We start from the raw sequence: 27,738 nt of genomic DNA, 5'->3' as shown, positions 1-27,738 counted from the left end.
TTTTTGCGGGGTGCTAAGATCCAGTCCATGGCTCTCTGGAAGGTGGCCGGAGCTCCCTGCAACCCAAACGCCATCCTGACATATTGATAACATCCGTCTGGCATCGAGAAGGCCATCTTCTCCTTGGCCTCTTTGGACAGGGAAATTTGCCAATATCCTTTGGTGAGGTCCAGGGTGGTGATGTACCGAGCGGGTCCTAGCCTTTCAATAAGCTCATCTAACCTAGGCATTGGGTAGGCGTCGAACTTCAAGACCTCGTTCAGCTTCCTATAGTCGTTGCAAAACCGTGATTCTCCATCTGCTTTCGGCACTAAGACTATAGGACTGGACCAGCCACTCTTGGACTCCTCAATGACTCCCAGGTTCAGGATCCACTTCACCTCTTTCGAGATCACCTCTCTGCAGGCCTCTGGTCTCCGATATGGTTTTAGGTTGACACGAACATGAGGCTCTGTGAGTACTTCATGCTCTATGACCTGAGTGAGTCCTGGCAACTCCGAAAACAGGTCTTTATTTTGCTGTAGCAACTCTTTGCACTGTTGCTTTTGGGCAAGTGACAGTGACTCTGCCATCTTGACCTCTTTCACATCAGCGTCAGGCTCAGCTACTAAACACGAAGCTTCCATGGGTTCCCTATCTCGCTATGGCTTAATCAAGTTGACGTGGTACACCTGGTAGGGCTTCCTTCTCTCTGGCTGGTGGAGTTTATAGTTGACCTCACCAACCTTTTCAACTATTTCGTAGGGGCCCTGCCACTTCGCCAGGAATTTGCTCTCCACTGTAGGTACCAGTACCCGATCCCTAGGGTTGAAGTGTCTCAATCGTGCTGATCTATTGTACATCCTATATTGCGCCTCTTGTGCTTGGAGGAGGTGCTCTTTCACGATGGGCATCACCCTGGCAATTCTCGCTTGCATTTGGGCCACGTCTTCGATTACACTCCTGTAGGGTATAGACTCCGCCTCCCAGGTCTCCTTTGCCACATCCAGGAGTCCTTGGGGTGTCAGCCATCCAACAGTTCAAAAGGGGAGAATCCAGTAAAGGACTGTGGTACCTCTCTGATGGAGAAGAGAAGGTACGGAAGTAGGCAGTCCCAGTCTCGGCCGTCCTTCTCTACGACCTTCTTTAACATGGCCTTGAAGGTTTTGTTGAACCTTTCCACCAAGCCATCCGTCTGTGGATGGTAGACTGAGGTCCGTAGTTGTGTGATTTGCAGAGTTTTGCACTACTTTCTCAACACCTTTGACATAAATGGGGTCCCTTGATCAGTTAGGATCTCCTTAGGTAACCCCGTTCTAGAAATAAAATGGACCAACTCCCGAGCTATACACTTGGAGGTAGCTTTCGGATACCATGTCGCATAGTCGAGTACCACCAGGATATACTGATGCCTTCTGGGGGACTTTAACAGGGGCCCCACCAGATCCATGGCTATGCGATCAAAGTGCACCTCAATGATAGGTGATGGCACCGGAGGCGTGTCACCGGGGTAGGTCAGCTGGCAGGTGGGACAGGACCTACAATAATTTACAATTTCTCGGTGACAACCTGGTCAATAGAACCTCTGGAGGATTAGTTCCTGTGTTTTTTCTACCCCCAAGCAACCACCTAACACATGTGCATGGGCCATGTCTAATACCTTACGACTGTATGTTCCCGGCACCAGCAACTGCTCGACGAGCTCCCCTCTCACCTTGGTGACTCGGTATAGCAAGTCCCCATTGACAGCAAAGTATGGGTATCTGGTGTCACCCCCGGCTCTTGAGCAACAACGTTAAGTATAGACACATTATCAAATGTCCCTTTAAGAGTTAAATCCCTGAGTTGGGCAGTTCTAAAGTTTCCCTTGGATACCTCCAGCTCAGGGATGTTGGCGTCAGGGGATGCTGCCCCATCCTCATCGCCCACAAACACACATGGGAAACTCTTCGGTTACGGCCTGCGGCAAGGTTTCTTCAGGGGTGTTCTGGATGTCATCTGAGCAACCAGGTGTCACCACTTTCCCCCACGTCCCAGAATAATGCACAGTCCCGTCCGATTATTATCAGGTGCAACAAGTCTTTAACGACCCCCACTTCCTGAGCTGTGGTGCCACAGTCCGCATTTACATCCACCCGGGCAACAGGACATATTTTAGCGTCCCCATGGATACACCGGACACCCACCACCTTCTCAGGAACCAGCCAATGAGGGAGTTTGGCGCTTATCAGGGTTACCAAACTTCCTGAGTCCAGCAGTCCAGACACTTGCATCCGTTCACGGACACTGAGCACGCCTGAGGGCTCTCGCCGTGTTGATGAACCGCGCTACAGGCAGGGTAGGCAAAGTAGGAGCAATGCCGGCCTACGCTACAGCCCATTGGCTCAGAGTTCCTGGGCCACCGAGCAGCTATATGGCCAGGGGCATGACAACTCCAACAGAGGATGGATTGGGACTGATTCCCCAGCTGCGATTCATCTGCCTCTTGGACTTTGGACGAACGCCCAGTGAAGAAGATTTAGTCCCCTTCTTTTGGAGCCCTAGAAAGGTGACCTAACCACTGCTTGACCACCCAAGGAACCCTCTACCGCCCGGTACCTCTCTACTAGGCCCACCAGGTTGTCTGCATTTTGGGGATTTCCCTGGGCAACAGTGGACTAAATCGGCTTTGGCAGAGAGTGGATAAACCGATCTATGACCACTCTCTCGACCATCTGGCTGGGGAACAAGTCTCTAGCTGCAGCCACTTCTGTACCAGGTGCAGAAGATCAAACATTTGTGACCAAGGAGGTTTGTCCCTGTGGAAGTCCCAGAGGTGGACTCGTTGTACTCTGACTGCAAGGTTATGCCCAGCCGCGCCAGGATCTCAGCTTTAAACTTGCTATACTCCTTAGAATCCTGCAGTGCCAGATCAAAATACGCCTTCTGTGGTTCCCCGATCAGATATGGCACAAGATCCTCCACCCACTGCTCCGGTGGTAGTCTCTCACGGTCCGCCACCCTCTCAAACACGGCCAGGAACACCTCAACGTCATCCCCCGGAGTCATCGTTTGCAACGCCCCTCTCACGGTTTTCCTCACCTGGGTCTTGTCGCTTTGGCCTGGAGGTGGTGCGGCTTCACTGATACGGAGGGCCTCCACCAGGAGCGTCATCTGTTCCTACTGCTGCATCTATTGCTGTTGAAGCTGGAACTGTTGTACTATTAATTTGTTAGTCTCCTGCTGAGCTTGCTGCTGATGCATATTTGCCTGCACCAGTTGCTTTATCAGCTCCTCCATGCTGCCGGACGAACCTTGCTGGCTGGCGGCCTTCACCAAGGACATATACGTTTTCCTGTAGCAGTCACACTGCCCCTTGGGATTTGTGCCCACATTCTCCACCAATTTGTGACAGATTAGCTCTCGGGTAGGTGCAGGTTCACACAGGAATGAAGTCCTCAGATTCCAAAGCAAACTGGTGGTTTATTAAATGTGCATAAACCAACCAGGAAAACAAAACATAACAGACTTTTTCTGGCACAAAAGGTATAATAGAACAAAATTCAAAATAACCCGTCCATATGCAGCACGGCTTCAGCCGTTTAAATATAGTACTTTTCTCTGTCTCCAGCAGACTCTGAGCAGCACATGCAAGGTCTGCTCACCTTGCACAACACACAACACACTGAGACAGGCGCAGCTGTCTTAAATCAGGCCCTCCAAGACCTGGACTGGAGGTAAGTGAGCAGCTGATCCCACCCAGCTCTTTCAGCTGCTCTTAAAACCCGACCCTTTAATCTGGGCCCATTAACTCCCTCTCAGCATTATGTGTGCTGGAGCCTGCTTCTCCGGGTCCTACATCACCGAAGCTTGGTACTTCAGAGACACATACCTCTCGTCCACGACCCGTCCGGCAGCAACCTTACAGCGCACAGATACGCACACCTCGTACACGCACGACTCTGCTCCATAAACCTCGCTCACACGCTGTTCCTCTCCCCCAGCTTTTTCAGCTGCTCGTAAAACCCGGCCCTTTAATCTGGGCCCATTAACTCCCTCTCAGCACTATGTGTGCTGGAGCTTGCTTCTCCGGGTCCTACATCACCGAAGCTTGGTACTTTAGGGACACATATCTCCCGTCCACGACCTGTCCGGCAGCAACCTTACAGCGCACAGATACGCACACCTCGTACACGCACGGCTCTGCTCCATAAACCTCGCTCACACGCTGTTCCTCTCCCCCAGCTTTTTCAGCTGCTCGTAAAACCCGGCCCTTTAATCCGGGCCCATTAACTCCCTCTCAGCACTATGTGTGCTGGAGCCTGCTTCTCCGGGTCCTACATCACCGAAGCTTGGTACTTCGGGGACACATACCTCCCGTCCACGACCTGTCCGGCAGCCACCTTACAGCGCACAGATATGCACACCTCATACACACACGGCTCCGCTCAGTACACACGCTGTTCCTTTCCGTACACCTTCTACGCGAGCGGCTCCACTCCGTACACCTCGTACACACACGGCTCCGCTCCGTACGCCTCGTACACACCCGGCTCCGCTCCGTACACACACGGCTCTGCTCCGTACACCTCGTACACACGTGGCTTTGCTCCGTACACCTCGTACACACGCGGCTCCGCTCCGTACACCTCGTACACACGCGGCTTCGCTCCGTACACCTCGTACACACACGGCTCTGCTCCGTACACCTCGTACACACGCGGCTTCGCTCCGTACACCTCGTACACACACGGCTCTGCTACATCCACACTGTAAACCCCTCCTGACCCCACACATAAACTTCAGCTCATCCAGCACCATGACAACCAGCACAGCAGAGTCCTGCATCCACTGAGGCCCCTGATCATGTGACCCCTGACTCCTCCCCTCCTGTGACCTCATCACAGGTCCTGTGCGCACAGAGCAGCCATATATGTGGTGGCGGATCTGCAGGTGGAGGTATGTGGAGATCCCCCATTACTGGGCGCAGGGGGCATTAACCCCTTCAACACGGAGACTCTTTTGGGGTCTTGTGTTGCCCCTTTATAAGAATCATAAGGTTTTTGTTCTGTTTCCTGTAATAGATACATACGACCCAACTATGGAGACGGGAAGGGAGGAAACGTATTGTTCTCATAGTACAGGACCCCTTTACTGCCCCCACAGTGTAATGTCCCCATTATGCCCCTTATGCAGGATGTATGATGCCCCCACACAGTGTAATGCCCCCATTATGCCCCTTATGCAGGATGTATGATGCCCCCACAGTGTAATGCCCCCATTATGCCCCTTATGCAGGATGTATGATGCCCCCACAGTGTAATGCCCCCATTATGCCCCTTATGCAGGATGTATGATGCCCCACACAGTGTAATGCCCCCATTATGCCTCTTATGCAGGATGTATGATGCCCCACAGTGTAATGCCTCCATTATGCCCCTTATGTAATATGTATGATGCCCCCACACAGTGAAATGCCCCCATTATGCCTCTTATGCAGGATGTATGATGCCCCCACACAGTGTAATGCCCCACATTATGCCCCTTATGCTGGATGTATGATGCCCCCCACAGTGTGATGCCCCCATACAGTGTAATGCCCCCATTATGCCCCTTATGCAGGATGTATGATGCCCCACACAGTGTAATGCCCCCATTATGCCCCTTATGCAGGATGTATGATGCCCCCACACAGTGTAATGCCCCCATTATGCCCCTTATGCTGGATGTATGATGCCCCCCACAGTGTAATGCCCCCATTATGCCCCTTATGCAGGATGTATGATGCCCCCACACAGTGTAATGCCCCCATTATGCCCCTTATGCAGTATGTATGATGCCCCACACAGTGTAATGCCCCCATTATGCCCCTTATGCAGTATGTATGATGCCCACACAGTGTAATGCCCCCATTATGCCCCTTATGCAGTATGTATGATGCCCCACACAGTGTAATGCCCCCATTATGCGCCTTATGCAGGATGTTATATGCCCCCATACAGTGTAATGCCCCCATTATGCCCCTTTTGCAGGATGTATGATGCCCCCCCACAGTGTAATGCCTCCATTATGCCCCTTATGCAGGATGTATGATGCCCCCACACAGTGTAATGCCCCCATTATGCCCCTTATGCAGTATGTATGATGCCCCACACAGTGTACTGCCCCCATTATGCCCTTATGCAGTATGTATGATGCCCCACACAGTGTAATGCACCCGTTATGCCCCTTATGCAGTATGTATGATGCCCCCCATTATGCCCCTTATGCAGTATGGATGATGCCCTCACACAGTATAATGTTCCCACAGTATCGCCTGAGGTCCTGCAGTTGGAAAACGTCCTGAGGTTTTACAGTTGGAATAATCCCTCCGGCAATGGTTTTCCCTTTGCTTGCTCCCCTACATGTAGACCCTCGAGCATGTATACATGCATGTAGGGGAGCAGGCCTTACCAGATATCGAGGCTTTGTACAGTAATATATCGCATGAGGATTATATCAGAGGAGTAAGATGTTTATAGAAATCGAGATCCGTAGAGTGTAGCTGACATAATGACTTCATGGAGAATCTTCTAAAATTAATTCTTACTCATAACGTCTTTCTTTTGACAGGAAGTACTTACACGAGCTCAGGGGTACTGCGATGGGGAGCCCCTGTGCCCCCTCATTTGCTAATCTATTCCTGGGCTGGTGGGAGGAAACCAAAATACTCAGGGATGATTATAAGTGGTGGCAACCATATATTAGGGCATGATATAGATATATAGACAACATTTTTATCATCTGGTCAAGGACGAGTGAACAATTTCTTGAATTTGTCAGGGAACTCAATATCCATAGATTGGGCCTTAGATTTATATCAGAGTTTAATTATTACCAGTTGCCTTTCCTTGATGTACCAATCAAGAAAGTACAGGATGGGAGCCAGGGCTCTGGAGTTGGTAAGCCAAACCTTCGACTCCTACTTCTAAATTTCCATGACACCGTCTCCGACTTCACGACTCCGACTCCCTCATACATGGCTCATGTTTAAGTGATAAATTTACAGTAAGACACATTTTTCTCAGCTAAAAGTCTAGACCCTTAGATCAGGAATAGGACAGACATTTATAGGACATTTCATAACTTTCCCAAATTCTTATGAAAAAATATTCCTCACAAACTGCATTGAACTATTGTACCCAATTTACTACATATTTTAGACGTCGGAGTGGGTCCCTTTTATACCGACTCCAACTCCGACTCCACCAAAATGGGCACCAACTCCGACTCCACAGCCCTGGTTTGGACCCTAGGGACACTCATCTACCATAAACTATTAAAGTGGGATAGCCACCACCCCATCCTCCTTAAAAAAAAAAAAAAAAAAAACAATATCCAAGTGCTAATGTTTACAGTTGCGAAGAAACTGCTCTAATGTCACAGATATTAATATACAGGCAATAGACATAAACACCAGATTCAGGGAAAAAGGTACCTACAGTACATTTTGGATTCCGCACGATTGTTTGCAGAAAAACAGAGAGATACACTCCTCCATACCTAACCAAGACACCAAGAAAAATATGGGATAACACAAGTAATAGGAACTTGTGACAATCAGAGTGAGCATATCTTTAATATCCTCAGAAAACACTAGGATGTACTTGTGGCCGACCTGGACCTGAGGGTGCTGTGTGATCTACTCCCACAATAACTTTCAGAAAGGGTTGGTCAATTAGGGACCGTTTAGTGCATAGTTTCTAAAAAAAAAACTGCACCCAAGGGGACATGTCAAGATAGAAGAATCTGTGGTTTATTTAGATGTGTAGAAAGTTGTACATGTACAGTGCTGGCCAAAAGTATTGGCACCCTTGCAATTCTGTCAGATAATACTCAGTTTCTTCCTGAAAATGATTGCAATCACAAATTCTTTGGTATTATTCTCTTCATTTAATTTGCTTCCAAGGAAAAAGCACAAAAGAGAATGAAGCAAAAATCAAATCATTGATCATTTCACACAAAACTCCAAAAAAGGGCCGGACAAAAGCATTGGCACCCTCAGCCTAATACTTGGTTGCACAACCTTTAGCCAAAATAACTGCGAACAACCGCTTCCGGTAACCATCAATGAGTTTCTTACAATGCTCTGCTGGAATTGTAGACCATTCTTCTTTGGCAAACTGCTCCAGGTCCCTGATATTTGAAGGGTGCCTTCTCCAAACTGCCATTTTGAGATCTCTCAACAGGTGTTCTATGGGATTCAGGTCTGGACTCCTTAGAAGTCTCCAGTGCTTTCTCTAAAACCATTTTATAGTGCTTTTGGAAGTGTGTTTTGGGTCATTGTCCTGCTGGAAGACCCATGACCTCTGAGGGAGACCCAGCTTTCTCACACTGGGCCCTACATTATGCTGCAAAATTTGTTGGTAGTCTTCAGACTTCATAATGCCATGCACACGGTCAAGCAGTCCAGTGCAAGAGGTGGCAAAGCAACCCCAAAACATCAGGGAACCTCCACCATGTTTGACTGTAGGGACCGTGTTCTTTTCTTTGAATGCCTCTTTTTTTTTCCTATACACTCTATGTTGATGCTTTTTCCCAAAAAGCTCTACTTTTGTCTCATCTGACCAGAGAACATTCTTCCAAAACGTTTTAGGCTTTCTCAGGTAAGTTTTGGCAAACTCCAGCCTGGCTTTTTTATGTCTCGGGGTAAGAAGTGGGGTCTTCCTGGGTATCCTACCATACAGTCCCTTTTCATTCAGACGCCGACGGATAGTACGGGTTAACACTGTTGTACCCTCGGACTGCAGGGCAGCTTGAACTTGTTTGTATGTTAGTCGAGGTTCTTTATCCACCATCCGCATAATCTTGCATTGAAATCTCTCGTCAATTTTTCTTTTCCGTCCACATCTAGGGAGGTTAGCCACAGTGCCATGGGCTTTAAACTTCTTGATGACTCTGCGCACGGAAGACACAGGAACATTCAGGTCTTTGGAGATGGACTTGTAGCCTTGAGATTGCTCATGCTTCCTCACAATTTGGTTTCTCAAGTCCTCAGACAGTTCTTTGGTCTTCTTTCTTTTCTCCATGCTCAATGTGGTACACACAAGGACACAGGACAGAGGTTGAGTCAACTTTAATCCATGTTAACTGGCTGCAAGTGTGATTTAGTTATTGCCAACACCTGTTAGGTGCAACAGGTAAGTTACAGGTGCTGTTAATTACACGAATTAGAGAAGCATCACATGATTTTTCAAAGGGTGACAATACTTTTGTCCACCCCCTTTTTTAGGTTTGGTGTGGAATTATATCCAATTTGGCTTTAGGACAATTCTTTTTGTGTTTTTTTCATTGAAGACAAATTAAATGAAGAGAATAATACCAAAGAATTTGTGATTGCAATCATTTTCAGGAAGAAACTGAGTATTATCTGACAGAATTGCAGGGGTGCCAATACTTTTGGCTAGCACTGTAATTGAATGAGACCATGTAAATCTTTTTCGAGTTCTTCTACAGGTGAAACCTTTTTCCAGAGGGATTATTCCAACTGTAAAACCTCAGGACTTGTATATGTGGCCACATGCCCCTACCTCCTAGATTATGTATGCACGACCAAGAGGCAGTCTAAGAGGAGTGTGGAGGGGGCATTTTGGCGAAATACTCCATGGTTGGAGTGTCACGGTGTGTCAGAGGTGACAGACAGTCGCCCTACAGGGGTTTGCAAGTGATCTCCACGTTTGGCAATGCAGACATCTGCCTAGATGGGAGGCTGTGTTTAGGACCCAGATTCTACCTCCATTTAGTCTGGGTGTATATATACCTGGTGTGTCTATGTTGGCGTCGCCGGGTATACTCATTTCTACTTGGAACTTGGCTGAAGCAGCATCACGTCCTCTTTGGAGTCTTGAGGCCGTGTGCCCTGTTGGAGTTTCTTCTAAAGCGAAGTTGTAATTCCCCTGTGTTGTCTTCCCCTTTTGTCTTTAGAGTGCTAGCGGAGGTAAACTAGTGCTCATCTCCTTCCACCCCCAGCTATAGCCTTATGCCAGGGATAGTTGGGCGAGGCATGTGATGGGCGACAGCTGTGGAGGCTGTATAGGGACGTTAGGGAGAGACAGGGTGATGCTAGTCCAGATTAGGAGGTCACCTCTTCCCCCTTTTCCCTAGTATCTGGGCTCTCTTTCCCTTTCTCCTCTGTGTTGCACTCACACCTGGCGTGACTCTCTGCGTTGCAATCACACCTGGCGTGACATCAGGACACCCCATTAGTGAGACACATGAACAGTGCACATTGAGGTGAAACAAGAGACATCTCCTTTTGCATCATTGAAGTGGTTAAACCCAATGTGATAGGTGGTGATCTTAATAGATGTATCCTCAAAAAGGAAAGTGAGTGGATTTCCAGACTGGATTCACTAGGCCCTAAGGGACTGAATGAGCAAATTTCCTATGCCTGTTTTGTATGACCCATTCCGGATTACATTTTATACTCTACCCATTGCTACTCAGTTCCCTGTGAACGAGGTTCACATATTGTTTTACTTCATCAAGATATCTGAGCTTCTATATCAGAATTATTTCTTATCAGTTATATCCCAATTATACTATTTAGTAACTAACAAGTGTGGTGTTCCTCGTGTATCTCTAATTATGCAATAGGGGTCAAATATGACCATTTAGGAGTATACTGTGGGCCACCATCCCATATATTTTGTAGTGATAAAGTAGATCCACATGCCGATTGCATGATGGGGGGATGTGCAATACTTATTTTTAGTCTCCCATGATACTGATCTCAGAGAGAGGATTTTTCTGTTGGTGGAATGCAATCCAATACCATATGCGCTCCGGTGTGGAACGCAGACATCTGGGCATGCACAGTTGTGGATAATGATCCTAGATGGAATGATAACTATGGGCATGCGCAGTCACAGGTACGAGTGGCGTAGCGGCTATCAGTTTATCTGGTGTTTCAGCATAAAGCACGTCACTTCCCGACATGCACACTAGGTGATGGACATTATCGGACCTCTAGCTCATGAGAAGTAGCGTAGGCGCAGTATATTATTGTAGACAGACTCTATTCTGTATATCCTGTGACAATTCACCTCTAGGAATGGGAATGAGCCTCCTAGTCTGGGAGGGGTTTTGGATGAAGTGGGATATTTAAACATGGACACCTGGCTATTAGGCACACTATGCTGAACATCATGAATTATCATCCCTCTATCAAGCCTCCTAATGAACCTGTTGGGAAAATGCGTTGAGGCGGATTATTGAAACATTCTCTGAGTACCATACCCTTTCCTTTATACATATTGTAGGGGCACAATAGGAGGAAAACAGGAGGCATGTTCCTTTAAAATTTCATGTGGGTTTATTACTTCATAAACCCAGAAGCCAAACAGAAAAGCAAATGGCCTTTAGATCAGGCAAACAAAGTAAATGTCCTTAACAGGTCTCTGCTCAGCCAGGCCTGTGTGGCACACAAGCTGGGGTAGCATCCAGTGTCCTGGCTTGGTCTGAAGACAAACATACAGGGTAGGCCTTCTACCTCCAAACATACAGACCATGTGCCAAACAACAGCCTTCATTTTATAGGCTGTTAACCACACCCAGAGGTGAGGTATGTGGGTAGCTGGACTCACCCATTCTCTCCTAGCTACCCGTAACCCGGCTCCCAGGTGCACCAAACGATCCTCTTAGTGCTTATGTGCCCTTGAGAAACACTCCGGGTTACATCACAGACACCAGCCATCTCTGTGACACATACCTCTCATCGACTACGCGACCATTTGCCACCTTACATACCCCCCCCTCTGCCTAAAGCCGTGGGCTTGACACCTTTTACTACCAGACAAGGGATTCTCGAGAGAGCATCGGCATTACCATGTAGCTTCCCTGCTCTATGTTCTACAGGGAAGTAGGAGTCCTGTAGGGCTACAAATTCGAGGGTGACTCTGGCATTTTTTTACTTTTTTCCCTCATCCATCTGAGTGGAGCATAGTCGGATAATAATCTAAATTTTCGACCTAACAAATAGTACGGTAAGGTGTCCACTGCACACTTTATAGCAAAGCGTTCCTTCTCTATGACCGAATAATTTTTTTCGCTGGAGGACAGCTTTCTACTCAGGTAGGACAGGGTGCTCCTCCCCGTGTATCTCCTGGAAAAGGACTGCTGCTATCCCGACATTTGAGGCATCTGTCTGGAGTATAAACTTTTTATTGAAGTCCGGGGCAACGAGGACCGGTTGCCAACACAGAGCCAATTTCATCTTTTGAAAGGACGTCTCCGCCTCTGCAGTCCACTTGGCCTTGGCTGATTTTGTCCCTTTAAGGAGGTCAGTCTGGGGTGCGGCCATCATGGCGAAGTTTGGGATGAATTTCCTGTAGTATCCCACGATTCCCAGGAAGGCTCTGACTTGCTTTTTCAACACCAGTCTCAGCCAATTTTGGATTGCTTCTACTTTAGTATTTTGGGGTTTTATCTCAACTCTACCCACTACATATCCGAAGTACTTGGCTTCTTATTTCCCCATGCCACATTTCTTCGAGTTTATTGAAAACCCCACCTTCCTCAGAGCATCAAACACAGCCTGAATCTTTTCCAGATGACTCTCCCAGTCTGGACTGAAGATAGTATTGTCCAGGTATGTTGTGCATATTTCTTATGGGATGCAAGGATGCAATCCATAGCTCTCTGGAATTTTGCAGGGGCCCCTGCAGTCCAAACGGCATCCGGGCATACTGGAAGCATCCGTCGGGCGTAGAAAACTCAGTCTTCTCTTTGGCTACCTGTGCCATGGGGATCTGCCAATATCCCTTCGTCAGATCCAAGGTGGTTATGTGCCTTGCTGGCCCAAGCCTCTTGATCAGCTCGACGACGCGTGGCATTGGATATGCATCAAATTTGGAAACCTCATTCAACTTCCGATAGTCGTTGCAGAATCTCCACTCACCATTGGGATTTGGGACCAAGACGATCAGGCTCGACCAACTCCTCTTGGATTCTTCAATGACACTGAGCTTCAACATACAAGCTACCTCTTTGGATATCAACTCTCGTCGGGCCTCAGGTATGAGATAGGGCTTCAAGTTCACCTGCACATGTGGCTCCGTCAGAATCTTGTGTTCTGTGACCCTTGTGCAGCCCCACAATTCCGAGAACATATCCCTGTTCTTCTGCATCAACTCCCGACACTGCTGTTTATTGGCCTTCGTTAGCGTTTCCGCTATTGCGACTCCTCCAACGTCACCTTCTAGCTTGCCCAGCAAGTATGGAGCTTCCACAGCCTCTCTGTCTTGGCACGGCTTGATGAGGTTGATGTGGTATATCTGGTACGGCTTACGTCGTCCCGGTTGATGAACCTTGTAGTTCACTTCACCCACTTTTTCCACCATCTTATACGGCCCTTGTCACTTGGCCAAGAACTTACTTTCCACCGTAGTTATTAGCATGAGGACGCCGGTCTCTCGGATTGAATTGCCTCACTCTGGCTGACCGGTTGTAGACTCTGGCATAAGCTTCTTGTGCCTGGAGGAGATGTTCTTTTACGATGGGCATCACCTTCACATTCCTCTCCTGCATCAGAGCAACGTGCTCAATGACGCTCCTGTGGGGCGTGAATTCGGCTTCCCAGATTTCCTTTGTGACATCCAGAAGACCCCGCGAATGTCAGCCATACAGAAGTTCGAATGGCGAGAACCCTGTAGAGGCCTGTGAAACCTTTCGGTTGGAGAACAACAGATACGGTAGGAGACAGTCCCAGTCTCTACTGTCCCTTTCTATGTCCTTCCTCAGTATACTCTTCAGAGTCTTGTTAAACCTTTCGACTAGGCTATTTGTCTGAGGATGGTATACTGAAGTCCTCAGTTGGGAGATTTGGAGGGCTTTGCATAACTCCCTCATCACCTTACTCATAGAGGGAATTTCCTGGTCGGTGAGTATCTCCCTTTGGTAAGCCTGTTGGGGATAAAACGTGGATCAACTCACGGGATATATTCTTTGCGGAGGAGTTTCTCAGTGGAATCACTTCAGGATAGCGTGTGGCATAGTCCAGGATAACCAATATAAATTGATGCCCACGAGCACATTCAACCAGGGGACTGACCAAGTCCATAGGAATTCTCTCGAACGGCACTTCAATAATGGGCAATGGCACGAGGGGACTTCAAAAGTGAGAGGTGGGGGCGGTTAACTGGCACGTAGGGCAAGACCTGCAATACTTAAATATTTCCCGGGCCAATAGAACCTTTGTAAAAGATAATGCCTTACCAACACCAGATGCAGTAAGCCTCCATGACAAAGGCGGGGCCAGCACATGTGCAAAATACTGATGCAGACAGCCACTCACTAACCTACCAATTCATGGAGGGGGTGGCTGTGTAGTATTATACATGCACACCGATGGAGTCTGCATAGGGCGCCAGTCACACAGATATTTGCGATGCACAGTTTCTGGCTTTCAGCTTGTTGATGACGCCCATACTATTAGATCAGGCGGGCTGCCCAGCACTATATACGTGCACCCCCACAAGACAGACGCCCCAATTCACCCAGCCAACACTAAAGAGGCCTGGCCGCATCCTGCAAAAAAATGTGCAAAAAAGATGAAAAATAGTGTAGAAGATAAATACACCACATGAGGTATTGGTCGATATTTTGGCCAAAATACACAAGCTCGCAACCCAAACGTCAAGGGTCCTCATACTTGCAAGTCCTAACACTAAACATTAAAAATGGTGAACATTGGACATAATTTCAAAAAACATCACAGTAAGGCTGTATGCCCACTATCCGTTTTTTAAGCGCTTCCGCAGCGGCAATTCCGCTGCAGAAGTGCTTAAAAAACGCTTGGTAGAAGGTCTGCCATGTTCCCCAATGATAATCCCATGTGCTGTGCACATGCTGCGGAAATTTCCGCTGCGGATTATCATTGCGGAAAAATCCGCAACACTACCAATTATTTTGCATTAGCGCGGCATTTTCGCCGCCATTGACTTACATTGGAACGCATGGAATCCGCATCATAGCATCTGCAGATGCGGAATCCATGCGTTTCAATGTGCGGATGGTACCCAGGTTTGGAGAAGAAGAGACTTTCCTCCGGACCCGGGTACCATAGAACCTGTAAAAAAAAAAGAATAAAATAAAAAATATACATTATACTTACCTTCTGATGGCCCCCGGTGTCCTTAGCAATGCTTCTCCGCTTGCCGGTAGCTCGCGATGGTCTGAAAAGGACCTGCCATGACGTCAATTAGTCATGTGATGGGTCACGCGACCGCTGACGTCGGCAGGTCCTTTAGTCTACCGCAAGCTGCCGGCAAGCCAGGACGCATCGGATAAAGACACCGGGGGCCATCAGAAGGTAAGTATATATTTATTTTTTACCATTCTTTCGGTCACCCTATATAAATCCATGCCGGTTGCATGTATTTATATAGTGTGACCAAGTTGTCAAGCACTTTCCAAGTGATGCTAAAATGGCTTGGAAAGCGCTTGACAACCCGCTTGGGGAAATGCATGTGAAGAACGCTTCACTTCCGTACAATCCACATGCGTTTTTTCTGCCAGGGAGATGCCGAAACACTCAGAAAAAAAATCCGGAGCATTTCTGCATCGTGGGCACGTGACGGCGCCTCTTGAGAAAGAAGAAGCGAAACGCGCGTCGGGGCGCGTCCTTTACTACCTGCACTTTCTGTGGCTCCCCAGGGATCTGGCCGACTGTTCTATACTCAGGTTTCTCCCCTTCTGCTTGCTTGGGTGAGTGCCATGTACTAGACTCTAGGTGCATCCTGGACACTGCAATCTACTATATATTGGTGCCTGATATGGGTGCATTTTTTATTTGTCAGTCACTAATTATTGCATTAGACTCAATATACTGTTTTACTGACTGTATAGGATTTCCCGCCCCACAATGGGGCTGTTTCCCTCTCAATGGAGGGTTTTTAATTGATCTATCTATGCACCCATATCTGGACTCCTTGTCCTCCTGTTAGATGTACCTGCCAGGGTCGGATATCCCACTGTATGATCTCCAGGAGATGCCTTAGTTCTGGCACCTCTTTTTACCTCATTGCTGTGTTATCTCCATATGACTTTTAACACTTTGTTAATGTATTTTTGAATAAAATTGCTGTCTGTTTTGCCATATTGCTCTCTTTGTTCTCCTTTTTTGCATCTGATCAACGAGTAGGCAATATGAACCTGGTGTCTGATTCATTGTTTTCAGCTCCAGGGTTCGTCTTATATTATGCATTTGGCCAGTTTGTTTCTCATCGAGGGCACATACCCTAATAGATAATGCCTTACCAACACCAGGTCAGATTACCAATGCACTGCAGGATGTGGCAAGCCTCAATGATAAAGGCGGGGCCAGCACATGTGCAAAATACTGATGCAGACAGCCACTCACTAACCTACTATTTCATGGAGGGGGTGGCTGTGTAGTATTATACATGCACACCAATGGAGTCTGCATAGGGCGCCAGTCACACAGATATGTGTGATGCACATTGTCTGGCTTGCAGCCTATTGATGACGCCCATACTATTAGATTAGACGGGCTGCCAAGCACTATATACATGAAAGCCCACAAGACATATGCCCCAATTCACCCAGCCAACACTAAAGAGGCCTGGTGGGGTATTTATCATGTGGTGTATTTATCTTGTACACTATTTTTCATCTTTTTTGCACATTTTTTTGCACTGTGCATCACACATATCTGCGTGACTGGCGCCCGCCCTATGCAGAATCCATCGGTGTGCATGTATAATACTACACAGCCACCCCCTCCATGAATTTGGTAGGTTAGTGAGTGGCTGTCTGCTTCAGTATTTTGCACATGTGCTGGCCCTGCCTTTATTATGTAGGATTGCTGCATCCTGCAGTGCATTGGCAATCTGACCTGGTGTTGGTAAGGTATTATCTTTTACTGTGATGTTTTTTGAAATTATGTCCAATGTTCACCAATAGAACCTATGCACGATCCGTTCCTGCGTTTTTTCAACTCCCAGATGTCCCCCCAAGACATGTGAATGGGCCATGTCCAACACCTTCCGTGTAAAAGGGCCCAGCACTATTAACTGCTCCACACTCTCCTCCCTCACTTTCTTGACCCGGTACAACAACTCCTTACTCATCATAAAATGGGGAAACCTTGTGTCAGCCCCCGACTCCTGTGCAACCCCATTTATAATAGTGACATTATTAAAGGCTTCCTTCAGAGTTAGGTCCCTATGTTGGGCAGACCCAAAATTCTCGCTGGTCACCCCTAACTCTGGAATGGCAGACTCATGGGGCACTACCTCCTCATCCCCCACAAGGACACAAAAAGGAAACCTGTCTGACTCTGGGTGTGGTGATACCTCATTAGGGTTAATTTTTTTCTTATCTGAGCCAGCGAACCCAGAACCCTTCCCCCACAGATCCCAAAACAAGCAAAAGTCCCAGCCTATAATAATAGGGTGCAACAAGTCCTGAACGACGCCGACCTCGTGGGACTCTGTACCGTGGGCCATTTCAATGTCCACTCTGGCCCGTAGGGTAGTCTTTAGCATCACCATGAATGCACTGAACGCCGACTTTTTTCCCCGGGATAATTTGGAGAGGAAGGGTGACCCTCATAAGGGTCACCAGGCTCCCGGAGTCTAGCAGTGCCGTTACCTCCCATCTGTTCACCTTCACGTGACATGCTTGTGGCCCCTCGCTGGGTGGACAGTTCACACTATGCCAGATAAGCATAATATGAACAACGTTGTCCTATGCTGCAGTCCAACGGCTCAAGGGTCAGGGGACAATGGGCAGCTATATGGCCTGGGCCGGGGCACCTCCAGCAAACAACATCACCTGTATGGACCTTGGGCACCACCTCCCTCGTCCATTTGGACCTTGGAAGTCCCACCACCTTTTGGGCCTCCACCCCCTGTTGGGAACTCCAGTATGTAGTGGGCTGCCTTCCCAAGGAACCTTCAACCCCCTGGTATCTCTCGATCAGTCCGACCAGTTCATCCGCATACCGGGGATCACCCTGGGCAACCCAAGGCTGTATGGGCCTCGGCAGGGAGTGCACAAACCAGTCCATCACCACCCACTCTACCAACTGCGCAGGCATTGAGGCCTCTGGCTGCGCCACTTCTGGACCAGGTGCAGCAGGTCAAACATTTGGGACGGAGGTGGTTTGTTCCGGTGATAAGAACCCGCTGTGCCCTGATAGTAATTGTCAACCCCAAGGGTGCGAGAATCTCACTTTTTAGCTTGCCATACTCTTTGGCATCCTGCAAAGCTAAATCATAGTACACCTACTATGCGTAATTCTGGGGCTCTCCAAGTCAAGTATGGCAACAGTACCTCTGCCCACTGCTCTTGTGGAAATTTCTCCCTCTCGATGACCCTTTGAAACACCATCAGGAAGGTCTCAACGTCATCCCCCCAGGGTAATTTTCTGCAAAGCCCGTCATACCGCCTTCCGGACATGGGAGTCATCAGTCGGACCTGGGGTTGGAGCGCTCATCCTGCCCTGGATGGCGGTTGCCAGAAGCTGCATCTGCTGATGTTGTTCCTGCTAGTGCTGCTGGATCTGCTGTAACTACAGCCTGTTGGTCTCCTGTTGATGCTGCTGCGACTGGACCTGGTGTTTCAGCAGGTCCTCCATTTTGTCTGGTGATGCTTGCTGGCTTGCGACAGACTTCACCCAGGGCTTGCAGTCCATCCTGTAGCAGTCACACGTCTCTGCTGGGAACGCTGCCCGCAAGTCTAACACTAATTGTGGAGGTTTTACTCACTTGGGTGTGACAGGAGGAAAACAGGAGGCATGTTCCTTTAAAAGCTCATGTGGGTTTATTGCTTCATAAACCCAGAAGCCAAGCAGAAAAGAAAATAGCCTTTAGTGTCCTGGCTTGGTCTGAAGACAAACATACACAGGAGGCCTTCTCCCTCCAAACACACAGACCATGTGCCAAACAGCCTTCATTTTATAGGTTGTTAACCACACCCAGAGGAGCGGTATGTGGGTAGCTGGACTCGCCCATTCTCTCCTAGCTACCCGTAACCCGGCTCCCAGATGCACCAAACGATCCTCTTAGTGCTTATGTGCCCTAGAGAAACACTCCGGGTTACATCACAGAGACCAGCCATTTCTGTGACACATGCCTCCCATTGACTACACAACCATTAACCACCTTAGAATACCTTGATACTTATCTGGTTTTATGATTACCCCACGGCTGATGAAAGGGAATCTGTCACCCCCTGGGACTTATCTGACCTTTAATATTGACATACAGGTGATAGAAATGTGAATCTATACATACCTGCATGCCTCATATTAGAGGTCTGTTTGCTGAGAAATGGCTTTTTATTCAGTGAAGATTCTGATGCTTGCTGGCCGTGGGGTAGTCGGTGGAGTGGATTCCCTTTAATAAATACTCACTTAGCCCCATTCTTCGTGCAGATACTAATAAATCCAGGAACTATGAGATTTTTACCATATGATAGTTGGATAGTTAGGGGTGTATCATCCATAGCAGCAGCCCACAGGGCCACTATGGTGCCCGTGAAAAAACACAGAATTTGAGCTTGGTTTAAGTTGGTATCCATGCAGCACATAAATGCATGGCCATAAATCAGAAAAAAACCTATAAGAAGAAAAATGATCATAAACCCTGCTGTAAATAAATAAAAACCAAAAGTGCATTTAAATAAAATAGGATTCTTAGTAACACTGTTTTTGAGCATGAAAGCTATCCCACCATGGTAAAATGAACCCATTCGGCATAGTCCTACACTGTTTAATATTAAAAACCTTACCATGTATCAAACTTCTGTGTGTGAATCAGACATGAGATCTAACGTGATAGAAGATTACAGTCCGGGGAAGATGGGAAACATTCATATAGACGGCCGGTGGAGATGTAGTCAGTGAAGAACTCTGGCTAAATATGTTTCTAGAGCCGTAGTAGAAGATGAAGATGTCGTCGTCCTCCTCATGAAGTAGTTATTTCTCATGTCACGTGTAATGAATATCTCCTGCAGTATTGCTAATGCCGATTCCAGTGTCGGTAAATGAGACGAGAATTAGCTTTATGGAAGATGAGTCTATGAGAAACGTATTCAGCTACAGACTCCAAGGAAGAAACTGCTTGCTGTCTGTGGCATAAAATATATAGGTTTTATTACTAGATGTAAAGCAGAAAACTAAATACTGTAAAATAATATATCTCCTCATATGTTTCCCCTTATTATCTCCAGTAATTGTATTATTACACAATTTCAGATCCTCTCAGTGAAGATCTTCTACTTAAGAGAATTTTCCTTATGGACCCATCAAAGATGAATATGAATAGAGACAAGATGGCAGAGAGGATATTACACCTCACCCTAGAGATCCTCTTCCGTCTTACTGGAGAGGTGAGAGATTCTGATGACGTCACATTACATCATTCTTATCTATGGGAATAACAGATGGACAGAACTGGAGAGGTGAGGACTCTGGAAATGTCTGGAGTGAGAGTTATTAATGTGTCTTTCCATAACCAGGGTTACACAGTAGTGAAGAAGACCTCTAGTGAGCGCAGTCAGGCCCCTGTGTCTGAGGGATGGGGAAGACCTCTGAGCCCAATCACTGGGGCTCCATCTCACCCCCTGATACATGAGAACATCAATGATCAGAAGATCCTAGAACTCACCTACGAGATGATTGAGCTTCTGACTGGAGAGGTGACACTGCTGGGAATGCTGGGACATTATACAGTAACTCTATGAAGGGATCGGGGGGATGACTGTATCATTGTATGTGTCAGGTTCCTATAAGATGTCAGGATGTCGCCGTCTATTTCTCCATGGAGGAGTGGGAGTATTTAGAAGGACACAAAGATTTGTACAAAGACAGCATGATGGAGGTTCCCCAGTCCCTCACATCACCAGGTAATAGACAGGACTAAATACACACGGCCTATAATTATCTGTATGTAAAGAATAAATTCCGTCCCTGTATGTGATTCTTCCAGATCTATCCAGTAAGAGGACAACACCAGAGAGATGTCCCCGTCCTTTTCTTCCACAGGACTGTAAACAAGAAGATCCCAATGTTCCTCAGGATCATCAGGTAGATGGAGAGAAGATGTCATGAGATCTCCCCTATGATGTGTAGACGGCTGTGAAGGTCTTGTGCTCAGTCTTGTTTTATCCACCAGTATTATATGTTTTCTATTTGTGTAATGAGAACGGTGGAGATGGCAGGATTAGAGTTGATTATAGATGTGACTTCTCATCTGTTTGTGACTTTTACAATATTTGTTTCAGGGTGAAGATCTGACCCATATTAATACTACAGAGACATATGTGAGGGGTGATGAGCGGTGTAAAGAGGAGATTCCTACATATGACTACCCAGGTGAGTAGTGACCACTAAATGCAGAGAAGTCACAGATTCTTCTCAGTCACCATCTGTGGCTGCTTTATCGGTTGTGTAGTCCGGCTGTATCACAATCGTGTAATCACCATTTTGCCTCTATACCACAACATTCTCTTCCACCCAAAACTGTTCAAATGATTTGGGCATTGAAACCCTTTTCCATAGAACTTACAACCTGGAGGATCTACCTACTCCCTGTGATTAGGAGACATTACCTGCCCAGATCTGTAAATCACAAAGCCAGAAAATCACTTAAAAAAATATTATGATGGGTCTGTAAGAGAAAGTGGAGGGTAATGATGCTGTTGGCTTCCTAGATCCCTGATATCTTATTGGATGAATCTACCTTCTCTCCCTTCTGTGCTGCTGAATGCGCTCATATGGTCCCTACAAGACCAGGTCCAGTCTTTCTGGCCAAACTTCACCTTTATGATCGACAACATTAAATGTGCAGTGAGGCCAAGTGTGAATTTCTGTACAATAACAGCAGAGTTTCCCTTTATCCTGACTTTTCAATTTCTTTTAAAACTGACTAACTTCAAACCAGATTGTGATAAACTAAGCAAAAATAACATTACACCTGTGCCATGATATATCTCTAAGCTAAATTTAAGACGCCTCATCTCTGCACTATTGTAAAAAGTTCTCTTTGAACATCTGATATTTCTTCTTGAAACTCATCTGACAGAAAATATTGTCCCTTAAGATAGTTTAGATTGCCAAGATCCACCGAGCCCCATACTCCAATTACCCCAGAGAGGTTTCGCCACTAGTTACTCACTACTTACTGATGAAGACTGCTGAGATTGATTATTTCAGTAGATGTGTTATTGTCTATACTCACAGTTTTTGACTACAGTAGTTAGTGCCCAAAATACTCTGATTTAACCTCTTCCTGCAGCCAGTTTTGTGTTCCTATCCAGGGCCCATTTTTTAAATCTGACATGTGTCACTTTATGTGGTGACAACTTTGGAATTCTTCACAAAGGATAATAAGAAACAGATGGACCTTACAAATTATTTTCCACCTTTTCTTGAATCCGACAATACCCTATATACGGTTGTATCCTACTATCTGGGCACATGGCAGGTTAAGAAGGGAAGGAGCGACATTTAGCTATTTGAATGCAGATCTTGCTGGGATAGTGTGCGGACACAATGTATTAGGGAGACTGTTCATTGTCACCTGGCAGCTCAAAAGATGGCCACCACAAACAGGCTTGGCACTATCTACTCCATTTTCCAGATCCCAGGGTTTGCCTTGCTCATCATCCTTTAACACCTCTACATGGATTTGGACTTAGACAGAGACCCCCTAAGCCTGGGCCACAGTGTTACCTAATGTTCTGTGGTGTGAGATGGCAAGAACAATAGTCAGATAGCCGGGTCAGAACATGGAGGTCAGAGAAAAGCTGTTAGCTGAGCACAGAGGACTGAACCAGAGGAGAACAAGGCTGTATCTGGCAGCTTCCGGCAATATGCTTCTAGCTTTAATAGGGTGTGGTGCTTTCCAAATGGCTGAAGCAGGGAGCAGATTACTGCAGCTGGACAGCACACACACCCTTACTGCCAGACTGGATGGTACTACTGGTCCCAGGCACCCTAATCTTACTGGCTGGACAGAGCCTGCACCACCCAGAGCTTCTGGTTCTGACGTCTCCTCCATCACCAGCGCCGCCTGCAGGATGAATAAGGCGGCTCCTGGTGAGAGAAGCAGACATCGCAGGAGCAGATCCCAGAGGAGATGGGACACACCATTTACAGAAGCCCTAATATGACAAAATGTCAGAAAACCAGAGCAGTAGAAATCCCCATAAAGTGAGTCCATTTTGGAAATTATAACCCTCAGTGAAATAATCTATAGGAGTAGTGACTATTTTGACTCTACAGGCACTTTCTGGATATTAGCACGCAGTGGATGATGGAGAGTGAAAATTACAAATATATAATTTCATTACCCAACACATAGTGCCCAGATTGTGCTCCAGGGGACACACACCGTAAATTAAGTGGGTTCTTCTCACTATAGTAATGCCAAATACATGGATGATAATTGTGGTTTGGGCGCAAGACTCAGAAGCGAGGGGGAGATTTGACTTTGGGAGAGCGGATATTGCTGGATTGGGTTATGGAAGCCATGTTGCTTTTCAAAAGCCTTTAAGCCACTAATAATGTGGAAGCCTCTGGTTTTCCATTGACAGATGATGGATCTGAGTGGGGACTTGTTTTTTGTGAGATGAGTAGAAGTTTTTATTAATATTATTTTTGCCTACATAACATTGTTTGGTGGCTTTTTATTCCACATTTGGGAGGCAGAATTAACAGTTGAACACTACGATCCACTGGTTCATCCTATGAGGTTTTCTATTAGACTGTGAACTGTTATTGTCTTGGTGAATAATGACGGCTAACATAGGGCAAAATGTAAAAAAAATCACAGAAAAAGAGATACATCTTTACTAACACCAAATCATATAACAAATGCACTAGCAGAATGCCGCAGACCCCCATGATAAAGGTGGGGGCAGCGCAGGTGCAAAATACTGGTGGAGCAACCACTCACAAACCTACCAATTCATGGAGGGTGTGGTTGCCTAGTATTAAAGATGCACACAGATGAAGCTTGCATAGGACGCCAGTCACACAGGTAGGTGTGATGCACAGTGTCTGGCTTAGGATAGTGATGATGCCCATACTATTAGATCAGGAGGGCTGTCCAGCACTATATAAGTGCACCCCACATGGACAGACACCCCAGTACACCCAACCAACACTAAAATGCTAATGCATTTGTTATCTGATTTGGTGTTGGTAAGGCTGATTTTTTTCTGTGATATGTTTTCTTGTTAAATAATGATACTTACTCTGTCACCTCATTGGGGAACACAGGACCTTGTGTGTTATGCTGCTGTCCACTAGGAGGCGACACTATGCATAATCTGGAAAAGATTAACCGTGGCTCCTCCTCTGCAGTATACACCCCTGAAAGGCATCAGCCTTCTCCAGTTTTTTCTTAGTGTCGCATAGGAGGCACACCTAAAACCTTTACTCCGTTTTCACTGATGGGATTACAGATGAAGAAAAGTGGGTCTAGTGCGAGACTCCCGGCATGGCTCCTTCCTCGGCCCCTTGATACAGGGTGCACGGTTGAAGTCGAGATGGCTATTCCCCATGTCACTTCTTCCCCAGCCCCTCGTGTGCTGGTTCGAAGTCGAGACCCCCCTCCTTCCCCAGTTCCTTTCGGTTTCTGGGTTGAGGTCGAGGCGAGGATATAGCCCCCTGATGGTGACAGCCAACCTCCCTAATCCCCCCCTGGGGGTATTAGGTTGAAACGCCTCAGGTAGGGCCTGTACAGGCACCAAGGACCCCAGCCCTACTGCGGGCTCCTGTTGGGGCCGGGGAAGCGCAGGCAGGCATGATGCAACAGAGGCACAGGCCTTCCTGCGCCCTGTTTCTGCGGCAGCACCAGTTCTATGGTGCCTCAGGGGGACTCTTCACAGGTTCACAGGGCCCCCCTCCCTTTCGCTTCTACCCCACCGCTACCCTGCCTTTAAATCCGGGGAGGTCTGGTTCAGATCCAGCCCCCCTCCCGGACTTCTGCGCCGGCCTGGAGTCCCTTTGGGCATCAGGCACCCAATTTAGGCCGCGACTTCGGCCTAGCCGAAGCCGCCACCTCCTCTCCCCGGCCCGCCCCCCAAATGACAAATATTACACTTTACAGTGTCATAGAGGGGGCAGATCGAGACTGAAAGGGCGCGATTTTACACAGTTCTGCCGCCCTTTCAGCTCTCCGCCCCCCTTCTTTCTTAACTTTACTCCAGCGGCCATTATCTGCTGCAGAATAAGGGACACAGCCAGTCTCTGGGGGGCACAGGACTGCGGATCTTTGGCTCTGGACCTAAGGGCACACTGGTGGGATAAGATCACAGCTGGAGTTCTTCCTCGACTGTGAATCCATTATTCCTTATAGGCTCCTCTGCATAGCCTGACCTGTAGGGCCCTCTGCATAGCCACCCCAGTGCACTATGCCGGGGTCAAGGTCCAAGAGAACCAGGCAGGACTGCTATTATGCACTCTGTACAGCCTGCAGCAATACTCTACCCAGCGGCAGCATGTATCCGCACTGCCAGGACTGCATCCAGACTACTGTGCCAGAGCCCCAAGAAGCCCCTTCCAATGCTTCGGTGTCTAATGCCACGCTGGAATGGGTCACTCAGATGTCGCAATCTATGACACAGTCTATAGATAACCTAACTTCCACATTGCTTCAGGCTCTGCAGAGTCATGCCTCGGCTATGAACTTTACCCAGCAAAGGGAAAGCTCGACTCAGGGACATGTCGACCCAGGCACATCCAGGTCAGGACGCAAGCGGACCCACAGGTCATGTTCATCTGCGTCATCCCATAGCACACAGTCATCCCCTTCTAGGGAGACATACCGTAGTTCCAGATCATCTAGACCGTCCCCTACCAGGGACAAACAATACAGTTCTCCGCAGCGATCCCTGACCAGAGAAGGCCTCCACCCCGGTTCACCCAGCATGAGACGCCTTAGCGATACACAGGATTCAGAAGGCATCTGTGATTCCGACTCAGACAAGGAAACTGAAGGGTCCCTGATCCCAATTCCCCCTAGCAATAGAGTGCTAGTTGAGTACGTAATCTCGTCCATCCATCAGGTGCTGGACATTTCTGATCCGCCCCTGGAGGCACCACAACACAAGATTTCCTTTGAAGGAGTTCTGAAGCCGCCTAAGGTCTTCTTTGACCACCCAGAGCTTAAGTCGATCCTTAAAAAGCAGTTCTCACAGCCTGAGAAGAAGTTTACCAATCGGAAATATCTGGAAGCGCGGTACCCCTTCCCACAGGAGACCACCAAGGAATGGACAGATCCACCCAAAGTGGATCCCCCAGTCTCTAGGCTAGCAGCACAGTCACTCCTTTCACTGCCAGATAGCTCAATCCTCAGGGACGCAGCAGACCGGCAGGTAGAACGCATGGCTCGTTCAATTTTCGAGGCTGCAGGGGCCTCCCTGGCTCCCGCGTTCGCTTCAGTTTGGGTTGCCAAGGCCATCCTGGCTTGGGCCCAAAATTTACAAGCTGGCCTCCAAGTATCTGTTCCTGAGCTGTCGGACCAAGCGGTTCAAATAGCAGTTGTAGCTGATTACATGCTTCATGCAGCTCTGGATTATGCAAGGGGTGCAGCGGGGATAGCATCAAACGACATCACGATTCGGCGTATCCTCTGGCTGCGGGAATGGAAAGCAGACGCAGCCTCAAAGAAGTCCTTTACGCACCTCCCGTACTGCAGTGGTCGACTTTTTGGTGAACAGTTGGACACGATGATATCCAACGCCACCAGGGGTAAGAGTACCTCTCCTCCCCCAACTGAAACCCAAACGCACTTACAATAAGCATAACCAAACTTGATTCCGATCCTTTCGGAACTCTTCTGGCTGGTCCGCCTCACGGCCAGCACAAAATAGCAACCGCCTCCCACGCAGGGACAACTCGCGGCTGACGCAAAAGTCGGACAAGACCTGGCAGTCAAAAGCAGGCCAGTCAAAGTCCAAAGGAGGAAAACCTCAGACCTTCTCCTCATCATGACTCACTGACTCCGAAAGACACCCCACCTGTAGGTGGCTGACTTTTGCTCTTTCATCAAGTATGGCTGCCTATTACAGAAGACAGGTGGGTCAGGGAACTAGTGTCTTCGGGATACAAGATAGAGTTCACTTCCAACCCACCAAACAGACTCTTTATTTCTGTTCCCCCAAAACCGCCACACAAGGCTCGTGCCTTCCGCCAAGCGGTCTTCTCTCTTCTTCAAGCAGGAGTCATAGTACCAGTCCCCGCGGCCGAGCGCTTCCGAGGGTTCTACTCCAATTTATTCGTAGTCCCCAATAAAGGAGGCGGTGTACGGCCCATACTGAACCTAAAGCAGCTCAACAAATATGTACGGGTACGTCACTTCCGCATGAAGTCCCTTCGGTCCATCATTGCGTCTATGGAAAAGGGAGAATTTCTCGCTTCCATAGACATACAAGACGCATACCTGCATATACCAATTGCGCCTGCCCATCAGAGAGTTCTCAAGTTCGCAATCGACCAGGACCACTACCAGTTCGTGGCTCTCCCGTTCGGACTCGCCACGGCTCCCATAGTGTTTACCAAAGTCATGGCAGCCACCATGGACGTCCTGCACTCCAGAGGCATAGTAGTCATTCCATACCTGGACGATCTCCTTATCAAGGCTTCCACCTTCAAGGACTGCGAGCTCAGCGTCTCAATCACAATGGACACTCTGAGTCGCCTGGGCTGGTTAGTCAACCTACAAAAGTCATCACCAACCCCGAGTCAGTCTCTGACCTTCCTGGGAA

At 47.8% G+C, this 27,738-nt stretch overlaps 1 protein-coding gene across 1 annotated transcript in view; it reads left to right on the top strand.

Moving 5' to 3' along the window:
• The first annotated feature begins 4,834 nt into the window (after window positions 1-4,834).
• The window catches only part of LOC141191650 (uncharacterized), a 35,495-nt gene continuing 12,591 nt past the window's right edge, over window positions 4,835-27,738 (top strand). The window contains exons 1-5 of the mRNA XM_073661591.1: window positions 4,835-4,917; window positions 20,219-20,352; window positions 20,482-20,661; window positions 20,745-20,868; window positions 20,952-21,049. Coding sequence (XP_073517692.1) covers window positions 20,260-20,352; window positions 20,482-20,661; window positions 20,745-20,868; window positions 20,952-21,049 — 495 coding nt within the window. The 5' untranslated portion in view covers window positions 4,835-4,917; window positions 20,219-20,259. The remainder of the gene's footprint in view (window positions 4,918-20,218; window positions 20,353-20,481; window positions 20,662-20,744; window positions 20,869-20,951; window positions 21,050-27,738) is intronic.

The sequence above is a fragment of the Phyllobates terribilis genome, unplaced genomic scaffold (genome assembly GCF_046119375.1).
Source record: "Phyllobates terribilis strain yellow unplaced genomic scaffold, ASM4611937v1 Scaffold_49__1_contigs__length_9717188, whole genome shotgun sequence".
Lineage (NCBI taxonomy): Eukaryota > Metazoa > Chordata > Amphibia > Anura > Dendrobatidae > Phyllobates > Phyllobates terribilis.
The sequence above is the reverse complement of the archived record's forward strand: the minus strand, read 5'-3'. Positions and strand labels throughout refer to the sequence as shown.